General features: G+C 38.2%; 1 protein-coding gene across 1 annotated transcript in view; it reads left to right on the top strand.

Annotated features, from left to right (window-relative positions):
* Positions 1-5635, top strand: part of LOC139727158 (uncharacterized) — a 53462-nt gene extending 47827 nt beyond the window's left edge. Inside the window, exons 5-6 of the mRNA XM_071638133.1 lie at positions 2620-2754; positions 4584-5635. Coding sequence (XP_071494234.1) covers positions 2620-2754; positions 4584-5476 — 1028 coding nt within the window. The 3' untranslated portion in view covers positions 5477-5635. The remainder of the gene's footprint in view (positions 1-2619; positions 2755-4583) is intronic.
* Positions 5636-13311: the final 7676 nt, after the last annotated feature.

Below are 13311 nucleotides of genomic sequence, written 5' to 3'. Positions count from 1 at the left end.
AGATGTGTTTTTAATGATAGGGATATGGACGTTTCTATTTTGTGTGTGTGTGTAAATGACAGTGACAACTGCATATTTTAATCTGCTTAATATCTAAATATGCATATAACAAAGCCAAAGAATGTGAATCACAAGAAAGTCAAATTTGAATCCTAAATTCAAAATTGGGAGATTGCCTCTAAACTCAAGGTGTGCAGATGAATGTACTATGTACCTTGAAAGGAAAGAGGTTTTGTAGTGGGGAAAAACACAGTTGAAAGGAAGAGAAATGCAAGGAAACTGTAATGCTATCCTACAGTCCCCGAAGTGAAGGCTGTCATTACACAGGGGATTTTGACGTAGGCATTTGCTTTTGTATTCAAGATGCAATATACTGGGAAGAAAGGCAGAGAGCAGGAGGTTAAGTAGCTCCATCCACAATTGTTTGCTGCCTCACACGTAAAAGCCCAGAGTCACGCGCGCCGGCTAGATGACCAAACTTAAGGGTATATGCAGACACGCAAACCCTGCGTCGAGCTATCGCCGGTAATGGATACCAGATTAGATTAGCAAACACGTGAGGCAGGTACACGCTGTATTACCCCAAGGAAATAACTCATTCTTTGAGGATCGCAGTCCGCTTGTATGGGAGCTGTCCCCACCGGAAGACAGCGATATTGCAGAGGGCCATTATACAGGTGTACTATTAAAGTAAAGAAACATGCAAGGCAAAATCTGTTCTCACTGTATGTAAAAACAAAACAAAACAAAACAAACAAAATGTCTGCAAGAAAGGCTGAAATCATTCCATCTATAAGTGTGCTACTGTACCTGCATTAAGTACTTTTGAAAGTAATAATGACTTATTCTTACACAGGACATTTTATTATAGCGGTGATTATTAATGTGCTGCTCAGACAGAGTGAAATAAAGTGGTCTATTCACATTGCACAAATTAATTCAAGTCAAATTTGTTAACATTATTAAACTTGCACAATACATATAAATTGGTAAGTGATGTTTGTCCAGTGACCAACATGAATGTGATTACATAGAAAGTGATGGTAGTGACTGAGTGTGTGAATGTGAGAAAACAGCGCTGGAAGCCCAGTGTAACGACAAGACTACATCAGAAAGCAAGGGCATTTACAATTAAATAAATGGTACACAATTATTTGTCCTCCATTGTTAAAGTTGTGGACGTAACGAGGGGAGCAGATGCTGTGAACGTCATCATGACGTGAGAGCCACCAGTTAGTGCGTTTTCAGAGGAGAGAGGTACAGATATTCACAGATGGGGAATCAAGATATCGGGTAGCATTGAATGTATGAAATGGTACATATTGGAATTAGCTTATGCTGCATCCGTACATGAGGGATAGCTTTCAATGATCAATGTATTATATGTGATGGACACTCCTCTTTCTCCTTCTCTTCCTCCTCCTCCTCCTCCTCCTCCTCCTCCTCCACCACCTCCTCCTTCTCTTCCTCCTCCTCCTTCTTCTCCTCCTCCACCACCACCTCCTCCTTCTCCTTCTTCTTCTCCTCCTTCTCCTCCTCTTCCTCCTCCTCCTTCTCCTCCTCCACCTCCTCTTCCTCCTCCTCCTTCTCGTCCACCTCTTCTTTCTCCTCCTTTTCCTTCTCTTCCTGTTCTTCCTCTTCTCATCTTCCTTGCCAATATCCTCAAAGCATGAAAAGTTAACAACCAGCTAAAAATGAGAACCAAGTATTTTTGTTTAAAAAAAAAATGAAGTTTTCTTTACATTGTTAAATCTATTGATGGTTCTTGTGTGATAGGTACACTCCAATTTCATGGTTGTTGTGTTTAATCAACTAAAGGAGACTTGTTTGGCATTTTGGTTGAGGTGAGGATTCAGCTTTTAACTTTTGTGAGGTACTTAGAAACCACTTTATGAAATGTTAAAGAGCATTCAATTCTAAGAGGAATTCAAAGTTTACTTCATGGAAATTGGTTTTGAAATAAATGATATATCCAAAAAGAAAATAAAAAGAAAGTGATCCTTTCTTTCCATCTTTCCATCTTTATTTTAGATATCTCAGCAATTTCAAAACAAAATTTTCATCAAATAAACATTGAATTCCTCTTAGAATTACATGCTCTTTCATATTTCATAAGAGGTTTCTCATGATCTAAAAAAATATCATTGTCAAAAAAACATTAGAAACCTGAAGCCCCATCTCAACCAAAATTGCACCTTCCCTTAAGTATGAGAGATTGAACAAAATTCATGATTTTGTAAATTGTGCTCATATTAATTCTTATTTGTTTAGTTCCAGAGTTGGTTGGTATGCATTATGAGCAGTCAAAACTGTAAAACACACACCAAATGAGTCTAGTGCAACAAAGGGCATACAATGAGATTATCAATTTGCTGGTCACAAGTTGAAATACATTAGCCCCAAAGAAATCAACAATACAAAGTGGATCAGCTGTCTGATTTTCATTTTTGCCATTTCTCTACCATGGCAGTAGCAATCATACAATGATCAATCTTATCTTATCTCTTTAAATCGTGGAGAAATATGACTTCTTTTTCAGTGTGTTTGATACGCGTGTGTAAACTAAACATTGCAAGCAGAAAATTAACCAGCATTTATCCTTCTTTTTGTGTCCTGAAGCGCAAGAGGCTGAGCGGCTGCTGAAAATCCTCAAGTCCTCCAAAGCACCCATGGCGAGGAAGCGTCAGATCATGAGGGCATCCTTTGGAAATTACCGCGCCCGCATGCAGCAGGAGGAGAAGAAACATGCTGAAGGTGAGACAGCTCAGGGTGTTGTGCAGAACAAACCTAAAGCTGGTCTGTTGTTGGCAGATCTTTTAAAGGTCTTGTTTACCATTGAAAGCAGTGATTTAAAACAAAATGTTTGAGTTATCACATTTGATGCATATAATCACGTGTAGGTCAGTTGTATCACAAAACATCTTACCGTATAAAAATTTTGTAATAGAGCCTAAACTATGAGGAGATATCACTATATTTTTCCAAAAAAACAACAACATATAACTGTAGATGGTTTATTCTAGAAACAATTTTATTATAACTATTGTTCACATTTTTTTTTAAATTTAACAACAGTTGACATAAATCTATTATACTGATTAACATTTTAACGTCGGATGTTTCTATTCCTAGCACACATTTTAGAACTATTTTGAAGCATTAAAGCTGGGTTTTTGTTCATCTGCCAATGGTAAATAATACCTTTAATGTCATTGCCAGTCTTTTATTGTTGTTGTTGTTGTTGTTTATGAATAAACAAGAATTTCTCTTTCCCTTTCTACAAAACTTGTAGCATGTCTTAGACACATGTGACTAATGATTTCTGTGTACGCGTGTCTGTGTGTCTCTTTCTGTGGGTGTATAGGTGTCACACCTATACACCGTGTGTCTGAGTATCTGTGTTTAATGATGAATTTTTGTCTGTTACAAAGGAATACTCGTGATTAATTTGGTAGCTGCCTTTATGAAGATAACACATCATTACTCTGAGTGCTAGTCGCTGCACCACTAATGAATTGGTCTTTTTTCATTCCTTTGGGCAGTCATTGTGATTATTTTTAAGAACAACCTTTAGCTCTACAGCATTTGTACCTGAATTACCATCTTCCAAGAAGTTTCTTTTTGTATCATCAAGCTTCAACCTTCAAATGCCTCTGGTATCAAAGGCCTTGACGTAGATATGCCTGTCACAAAGACTGTCAAATGGCCAAACAGATAATGGCTTACTGTATCTGGAGGTATTTTTAGGTCTGATGAACATACAAATATAGCAGCATCCAGCCGCTGGTTTATTTAGTCTGATTGACTGATTACAATATAAGCCCTGAAGGTGTTATAAAAAGCTCTGAACTTTCAGGCAGAAAACGAGAGGATTTCCAAGGAATTTGGATGCATGTTGATGCATTGGCAAAGTGCCTTCCATCCCTAGACTTGATGGTAATGGGAGGGGGGCTCACAAACAACTGCTTACATCATAAAAAAAGGGGGAAAACTATTATAAAGTGGATTTAATAACAAAGATGATCATAGTGCTAGTGAATAGAGTTTTGACCAAGTAGGGTAATGAATTTTGGAGCCATTTTAATTTGGAATGGTATAAGTTAGTATTAGTTATTGCATTGTTATGTTATTATCATCTTTCATCAGTATGTCATGGCAATTTTTTTTTTCAAGGTTTTGTTGGCCAAAGTATTTTGTTTTTGTTGCTGACTACTTTGTAAAAAGTGATAATACCATGCACTTGAAGGTGTAATTGCAGTGTCATCTGTTATGAGATATGGAGAAATGATTTTAACAAGTACAGATGCACTGGTGTATGTTGACTCTATCAATGATATAAAGATTTCAAACGTACACTTTTTTACTCCCTGTGTTGATACATGCTGTATCATTTTTTTTTTGTCTGTCATTGTTTCTGTCTCCATGACAGTGATGAAGAGGAGTAAAAGCCTGTTGTTATTCTATTATACACTGTTAATTTTATCAGTGATATGAAGATTTCAAACGTACACTTTTGTACTCCCTGTGTTGATACATGCTGTAACATATTTTCTTGTCTGTCATTGTTTTTGTTTCCATGGCAGCGATGAAGAGGAGTAAAAGCCTGACACCCGTGGAGTCGGAGAAGCTCAATACTGCCACATTCTACAGACGGGCAACCTCATCTGCCCCTGGCTCCTCCAACCAATCCTCCCATTCCAAGTTTGTCAGCGTCGAGCCCGTCATTTTGGAAGCTGATAACGAAGGACGGGCGGAGGTTGGGACAGGTCAGAAGTCGGACACATCGAAGGAGAGTCCCGACGAGGATGATGTGCTCATGAGGAGTCTCGAACTTGAAACCATGGACATGCATCTATGCAAATCAGTTGATGACAGTGCTAAAATAGCAGGTGTGGGGACGCCGATGGAGCGGGATGATAGCAACCGGGATGACAATAAGCAGCGGGAGGATGAAGCGGGCGGTATGTCAGTCAGCTCGACGCAGACCAGCAAAGAGGTGGACGAGATGGAGAGCGAGAAGGAGAACATCCCAAGCAGGACGTCGACGGAGGATGACGACACAAACCAGAGCCAGATATCCTCCAACTTCTCCTCCTCCGGCTCCCTCTTCTCCTTCAACTTTGAAATCAAGGAGGCGGACATGGACGTTCTGGACGCGGGCCGCACGTGCACCTCCGTGCCGTCCAGCCACCAAAAGGTTGAGGCGCTGGAGACCCAGCTGTTGAGGGGGAAGGATAACAGGGCCAGCGACAGCACCAGCAGCAGTGGGGGGACTCCGCCCAACAAGAAGGGAGGGGGTAGAAGGAGGAATCGTGGGAAGAAAAAGCAGCAGCAGCAACAGCAGCCAGACAACCAGGACGAGTCACGTCCGTCGGCAAAAGAGGCCCTCCTCACAGAAAGCCCCAAGATCGAGATGGCGGCAAAGGAGGGCTTCATTTTCAATTTTCCAGAACCTCTAGAAACGTCAGGAATCTGATGTTAGTAGAAATATTTCAATGCTCGTACGTTCCCATGAACAGTCCTCACTGATGGTACGTTGAGGATACACAAGAAGATGAACTTCCTTCCATGTACATGAGCCTAAAGATTTGAAGATCCGTGTAGCGCATACACAGATCCATAGTATGTATAGTGAATAGAGGCCCCTAGATAGCTGTGGAATGTAGGGTAATTTAGACCTCATATTATTGGGATCTAATAACCTTTGTTTCAAATCTCTTGTGTATGAGCACATGCTCTTGTTTACGTTTGTTTACTAACACGTGCCAGTTCCGGTGGATTTTCTTTCATTGTATATAGAAAGAAAACGTAATAATAGGTGAGAAACTTCTTTACCCTGTGTATCAAAAGTTCCTTGTGAAATTATTTTTATCCAGCCCTTTAACCTATTTAGAACCATATGTGGTTGTCAAACAAGTTTCAAAATGCTACTACGAATGTGGCAGACTTTCCCATTGGAATTTCATGTATGCTGTTTGATGTTGCTTGACAAGGCAAATACAGTATGTCCCCAAAAAAATTACAACGGGGCCCTCGGCAATGATATCTTTAAAAATAGTGAATCAATCTAAATACAAATTTAGGGTATGAAACTATAACTCATCTCCCACATCTTACAGAAAACCCCATTTGATTTGCTTCGGTGGTCAAAGAGAAATGAGGAATTTTGTAGAGGATGTCGGGAATCTCTTCCGTCCAAGTTCTTTCTGTTATTCACACACAAGAGCATTGAATTGCTAAAATTGGAAGAATCAGACTCATGACATGCTTTACAACAATCCACATTTCTCTGTGACCGCTTAACCAAATTGAATGGGGTTTTCTGCAAAATAGAGCTAAAATGTTATATTTTAAGACCCTGAAGTAGCATTTAAAAGAATTAATCATATTGGGTGTCATCAATGCAAAAAAAAGATTGTAATTTTTTTGGGACATACTGCAGTATGTCGCCCCAAAAATTACAATTAGATTTTTCAAATTGATAACACCCAATATGATTGACCTGTCTAAGTGCTGCATGAAAATTGTTGGATGTGTCTTGAGGAACTCTGACACAAAAATTTAGCAATCCTTCAGTTTTTTTTAAAGGAGTTATAGGTGAAAATATGATTTCATGCGTAAATTTGCATAATTGATTCACTGAAAATAGCAAGCCAATATTTTTATATTGTATGACCATGTAATTTTGTAGTTGACATCTAGCTCTATCTTCAGGCAAAATTTTGCGGTGATCGTGCGATCGGCGGCCGAGATCTGAAGGGGGGGTCAAATTGACCCCCCCCCCCCCAGTAAAAAGTTGGTCTCAAATAGCCCAGTTAAAATAGGGTTAAGACAACACTATGCACTAGACCGTCTCTGTAATATTTCACAATTCATGGCTGTTTCTTTTCCGACAGCCTAGTAACAAAACTTTTCATCTACCTGCTCCCTCACATTAAGTTCCTCTGGCAGGAATTCACATAGTTGTTACTAGGTAGAGCAGGCCTCCGGCAGGCCATGTTGTTGTTAAGGACAACTTTTGTGAACACAACACGCACAGAATTTGAATACTTACAGAAATGATCTATTGCTGAGATAAGTTGAGCATGTCATAGAGTGGGAGGATTGTTTCCCTTTGTCGGCATGAGTGATAAAAAAAACCAACAACTTGTGTTTTTTTCTTGAACTAGCTGTGGTGCGATATGATACAAACTGATGCTAATCTCAACAAGGGGGCGTACGTCCATCAAATTAATTGATCATTGACGATCGAGGCATCGGTTTGATGACGCAATGGAGATAGGAGAGATATGATGTTCACGTCATTCCCATTTTCCTGGGGGGTATTTAATGAAACGTTTTGTTTGACATATTTGTCAGATAAATTTGCACTCAGCCAATCAGATGCAAGGATTTCATTACCTGATGACAGTTTGTCAGGAAAGACATGTGACAAAACACTTTATGAAATGCCCCCCCCCCCCCAGTTCTGACAGCCTAGACACCCTCACCTAACAAATATTGACATCAAACTAGATGCAGGTCTCTTTGGAGAAGATTAGTGTTGAAAGGCTGTGATGGCTAAACTGACTCTCCGGCAAAGTATGATCTATCTAGCGTACATATTGCCAATCAGCAAGTGGAAATACAATCTTATCAATTTTCTGATGACAGGCATATCATACCAATTTGCATATTCCCCTCCCCCCCACCCCCCCCCCAAAAAAAAAAAAATCACTTGATACATATTACAAAAAAAAATTACCTATAGTTTCACTTGATTCTTTTTTTTTCACATCAATTTCAGTTCTTTCAAGTGAAAAAAAAAAAGATGTCTGTAGAATTTTATATCAAAACCAAATTGAAGAAAAAAAAAAGGAGATTAAATCAGCATATACCCATCATAACTGGCAAAACTTTTTTTAATTTTACGTGGCATAAGGTCAGCTGTCCCCAAACACATAGCTATTATGCACTTTAAGGTAGAATAATCTACTCTGAGGTAACAATACCATTTGGATACGATACTGATAAGGATGATGGGGTTACCTTCACTGGCAAGCAGTTGCTGTAAAACCAGAAATTTTCGCACAGGTAATTTTTGGCACTCAGCTGGGTAGCATGTATTCTTAGCATTTTATTTCAATTCATTGATGGTCAGGACAAAGCTTAGTGCTGCCATGGCAGTTATTAAGGTGTTGGCCATATATACTATTATAAAAATTAACTATTTCCAATTATGTTCCCATATTCACTCGCACAACAGGACTTGCAAAAGTGAAGAAAACTACAAATAATGTAACAGCTATACCTCTACAAGCTGGACCTACCGTGAGGTTTAAAAAAAAAAAAAATCATATGACACATAACAAGCAAAAATTATGTGCGCTTTTATTTTCCTGCAAGTTCTATGTCAGACAAAAGGCAGGAAACCTTCTGCGTCACAAAAAATTCCCACTTTACACTTCATAACACTTTTGACAACAGCTACCAACAGAGATTACAGACTGGAGAACACAGCAAAGTAAGACTGTGGACCAAGCAAGTGACTCTCACTTTTATCTTCATCATAGATGGTCAGAAAGTTTGATGAAAAATACTTGCGCATGTAAGAGAAACATCAGTCAAATTGTATTTTTGTCATGTGGCTCTCACATGATTGGTTACACTATGTAGGGATCTAGAGTATGCCAAATCAATTCTATGGGAATATGAGGAAAATTTCAGGATTCCTTTTATTTTTTTATTGCTTCTGCTGCTAAATGCATCATCAAGTTCAGCGGAGAATTTGTCAGCGAAGAATTTGTCACATGGAATGAGCGTGCATGGTGCCATTTTTCAGATGAACAGTTGAAATGGGGAAGATATGACAATAGAGAGCAACTTTAATTTGATTCTACCAGAGAGAGAAAGGATTTGATGCATGTCCAAAATTTCCACTCATTTAATTTACTGCTTGTGAAATTTTAGAGATGGTGTGACAGCATGAACAAGCCTTGAGTTTTGTCTCTGCTATGCTTCTTTTCCATCATGTAAATGTTCTTTTCAATCATGTAAATATGGCTCAATTTTCTCATTAATTTCCCTTTAGATTTTACCCTTACTGTTATGATTATCATCATTTTTGTTCTCCCTTCCAAAAAGGTTGGTAATGTCATGTTGGAAGAAATGTCACGAGGAATCGTTTCCATCTGGTGCTGCTGAAAATAGCACGCTTGTGTCAGCGAGCGTCAGCATATCTATGGGAGGCGAGCATCGCCATGGTGATTAATGGAAAATGGAATGTGAAGAAAACAGTGGCTTGAAAGAAAATGTGCAAATCTTCTCTTAAACACACACACACATAAATCCAGCATGTGGCAATTTATGCTTTCTGTGGGCGAATGCAGATTAAATTGGTATCTTAAAGGTCCTGTTTACCTTTAGGAGCAGTGATTAAAAAAATGCTCAAGATATCACTTGATGCATACACCTGTATTTGTAGGTTAGTTGTATCACAAAACATCCTACCATATAGAATCTTTGCCATAAAACCTAAAGTATAAGGAGATACAAGTATCACTATTTTTCTCATTAAACCATAACTGTAGACGGTTTAATCTGGAAACATTCTTATTATAACTATTGTTCACATTTTGTATATTGAACAATGCTTGACATCGATTATACTGGTTCAAATTTTTACATTGGTTGTTTCTACCCCTAACTCACATTTTAGAACTATTTTGAAGCACTAAATGCTGGGTTTTTGTTTCATCTGCAAATGGTAAATTATGCCTTAAAGATCTGGGAGCTTTCAGTTTGAGATGATTCACTTTAATTGCTCTGCCGTCTGATAACTATAAGTGATGTGCATGAACATGATGTTTCTACTTTTTTTTAGTGCTTTACCTATGTGGAGAGATTCTTGCAATTGCAAATTATTTCTTTCTATCATGAAAAAAAAAAACTGTTAGACATCAGAAGAAAGTTGGAAGTGACGTTCAAGCAACATCTCTTTTATAGTTTTTTCATACCCTGAACCTCTGTGTATGGCACAAACAGGCTAATATACTGTATGTGGCCTGCTGTTTTCATAGGGTGAAATCTTTTGAATGAGTAACTGGAGTCATAATCTTTTTCCTGTCCACTATTTGTTAATTCACTTTATTTTTCTTTTGTATTGTGATTGCGGCATAAAAGAGTGAAGAAGAGTAGCAAAATACATCATGATATTCCTTGCCTCCAAAATGTTGATTTTGTGGTGTATTCTCCAGAACGACAGTAGTTTTCATACTTGTAGGAAGCTACTTTAGTGTTTGTGCCTCTGATATCTCTTTAGTTTCTTATTTTCCTATTTTACAGCATCTAAAATTACTAAGCTTAGTTTTGTGATTTCCTTTTTTTTTTCTCAAGAAATGTCTAGCTACTATTAGCTGTATCATACTTGCCACACTTTGTATTCATTTCCTACATTTTATTATGGAGGGAGAGAAAATTTACTGATTTTGTCAACTTCTTTTGATATCTTTTCCATTGTCCATATATTGTTGAAAGCAATAATTAATATGTATTTCAATGATCCGTGTATAGAGCAAGCATCATTTTTTTTGAGTACCTGTAGCTGGATAGCCGAATGATGGTACTTTAATATATTGATTAGGCTTATGTGATTTGTTTTCCTTGTTAAAGAAATGTGAGTTGCAACTGGTACTTACCTGCACCTGTTTGTGCTTTATGGGTGTCCCACATGAATCCTCATGTGAATTCTTGCTCGTTCTTCTACAAATTTGTACATATTTTGACCCATGAACCTACCACTTTGTGCGCCATGGTAGTAGGTTTATAGTTATAAGATTTGGAAAAAGTTTGATGATACATGTACGTTCAAATGTGTGTATATTTCCTCCTGATAAACCCAGCCAATAGCAACATTCACACAGCCACGCTATCATCCATGATATGCGCATTAGCTCTTAACTACAAGTCATGTTCGCACATGATTATCATTGGTGATAGGACTCATTGTTAACTAGCAACCAGCTATGAAATCTTAATGATAAGATCCAGGAGTGCTGTGCACTGCAAGTATTGACGTCAGTTTCATGCACACTGAGCATTTGATGAGCATTTGCTTGCAGGTGCTCATGTACAAATAGTAGACAGGGACCCACTAAACAACAATGCTTCATGGAGATGCCCTTGTTGTGAATTGGTGTGTGTGCTGATCATCAGATTTCTTATGGGTAGGAACATCGTTCTAACTGTAAGTTAGCTAATTGTTCGTTCTGTTCACACTACAGCCCCTAACCTACGTACAGGTAGAGGCCCATGACGTGCCACTATCATTGTAAGTTCGTAGCTTTACAAATTAAAAGTTGCTCTGGGCAAACCTACAAATGTAACTAATGCCTGTTTCATCACCTGTTACATGACTAATCAAAGCGTCTTGTCTCAGTACATTGGAATTTTAAATAGATTTGAAGTTCATTAGGTCAGCCAAGCTTCCGTCAAACTTTTGAGTTGTCATGGGTAACCTTTGTTGCTGATCCTACAAGAGATCTGAATGCATTGTGAACGTGGTCTATGCTGCAATGTGTTGTACAACAGGTTCTAATGTGCCAGTTGGGAGACTAGTGAAAGAAGCTAGCCTTTAAATATCCTGTAAGGCTAAAAGACAAGCTCTTGAAGGGTTGATGAATTTTTGTCATTTATCTACAGGCACTCTGTAATGTCACGCTGTACTTCTGTATAACAGCTGTCTTTTGTTGTTTTTACAATTGTATGTTACCTGTGCACATATCATAACATGTTACCCAGAGTTTACCTACATGTAGGTGTGACCCATTACCATGGTTCCCTGATAAAGTTACAAATGTCAGAGCTGAGGAAACTGCAAAAAAAAATATTTTGGGGCAAGAAACAAAAAACAGAAATTTGATATTTGTTCAGAAATTGGAAGTTTTACTGTGACAACCTTTTGTCTGAATTGAAAAGTTTAGGAGTGTTTGGAATATTTCAAAATAGTTTGGTTTAGAGGAAGCAAAGTTTAGATATTTTCAGTCTGACCTGTTCATTAAATACGTCTTAAAATAGCAAACCAGTGCATGCTCTACTGCATCAACACTTCAGATTTAATTGTCTCGTAACTATGCTTATTAGTTTGCCACCTTTCTCATTTTTTTTTTTTGGGGGGGGGAGGGGGTATTTGGAAGTAAAGTGGAACAAATTATATATCATAACAGAGCGTGGAGTTTGATGAAGAATGATAACATTATCTCAAAATTGATATTTAGCAGCTTTATCAAGGATTTGTGGCAATGGATCATTGTGTAAATTCCCTCTTGCATATTACCAAAGGAAGTATATCCCTCCAAAATCTGTGTTATATAGGCCTATAAACATTTCAAAACTCAGAGAGAGAGAGAGAGAGATAGAGAGAGATAGAGAAAAACTACAGAAGAAGAGAGTGTGGGTGAAAGGGAAGTTATTTTTCTACTCTGTACTGTAATGTGCTGTGTGAACAATTCATTTTGGGCAGAAAGGTGAATTATGTTTTTGTCACGTTGCACTGCGATGTCCGAGGCAAATTGAAGTTGATTTTAAAGTGTACCATATCTTGAGAATCCTGGAACCCTGCCATGCTGACAGGGGTGAAGGCTCTACATAGTCTCGGTATTGCCAATGCGCGGAAAACTTCTGCGCATGCTGAAGAGCCCTGTCACAGATGCACTGTGGGTTTCCTCAGGAGCATTCTCGCTTCCGGTTATCTCGCATGTTTCCCACTTCCCATGTGATCCAATGCAATTTTCGTCTGCTTTTCTTTCATCGCTGCTTTTTTCTTCGGTCAGATTTAAGCTTTAAAAAAAAGTTTAAAACTTCTAAATTTTACTGATTTCAGTCACTTGAGTTATGGTTCGCTACTGTGAGGCTTGAATGTGATGGTCACGTGATGAAAAGTGAAGAAATCTTCCAACAAAAATATCCCCAGAATAAGATGGAAAGTAACCTGGATGTATATGCAGCCAAAACTAGGGCAAGTTTGTCCCTGAGCTATCCCATAATGCATCTAAAACACACTGCTCGCCGCACGACACCTAGGTACATGTATTGGCGATACCGAGAATTCCATAGTTCATAATGTGACATAGACCAGAAATAGTGTGGTACACTTTAAGATTACAGTTAAGCATAAACCTTTGTTGCAGATTCTAGAGTTAAAAAGAGTTGGTGTCATTGATGTTGTTCTGCTCAGTATTACATGAGAAAGTTTGTGTGTAAATAGCATAAACAGTAAATTCCTAAACAAGATCACAAACTGCAATAATGTATGATTACAATGGTGTATATAAT

This window comes from Diadema antillarum, unplaced genomic scaffold (assembly GCF_040938485.1).
Source record: "Diadema antillarum isolate AM-2024a unplaced genomic scaffold, OU_Dant_1.0 seq00000121_RagTag, whole genome shotgun sequence".
Lineage (NCBI taxonomy): Eukaryota > Metazoa > Echinodermata > Echinoidea > Diadematoida > Diadematidae > Diadema > Diadema antillarum.
This window is presented reverse-complemented; position numbering and strand designations above follow the sequence as displayed.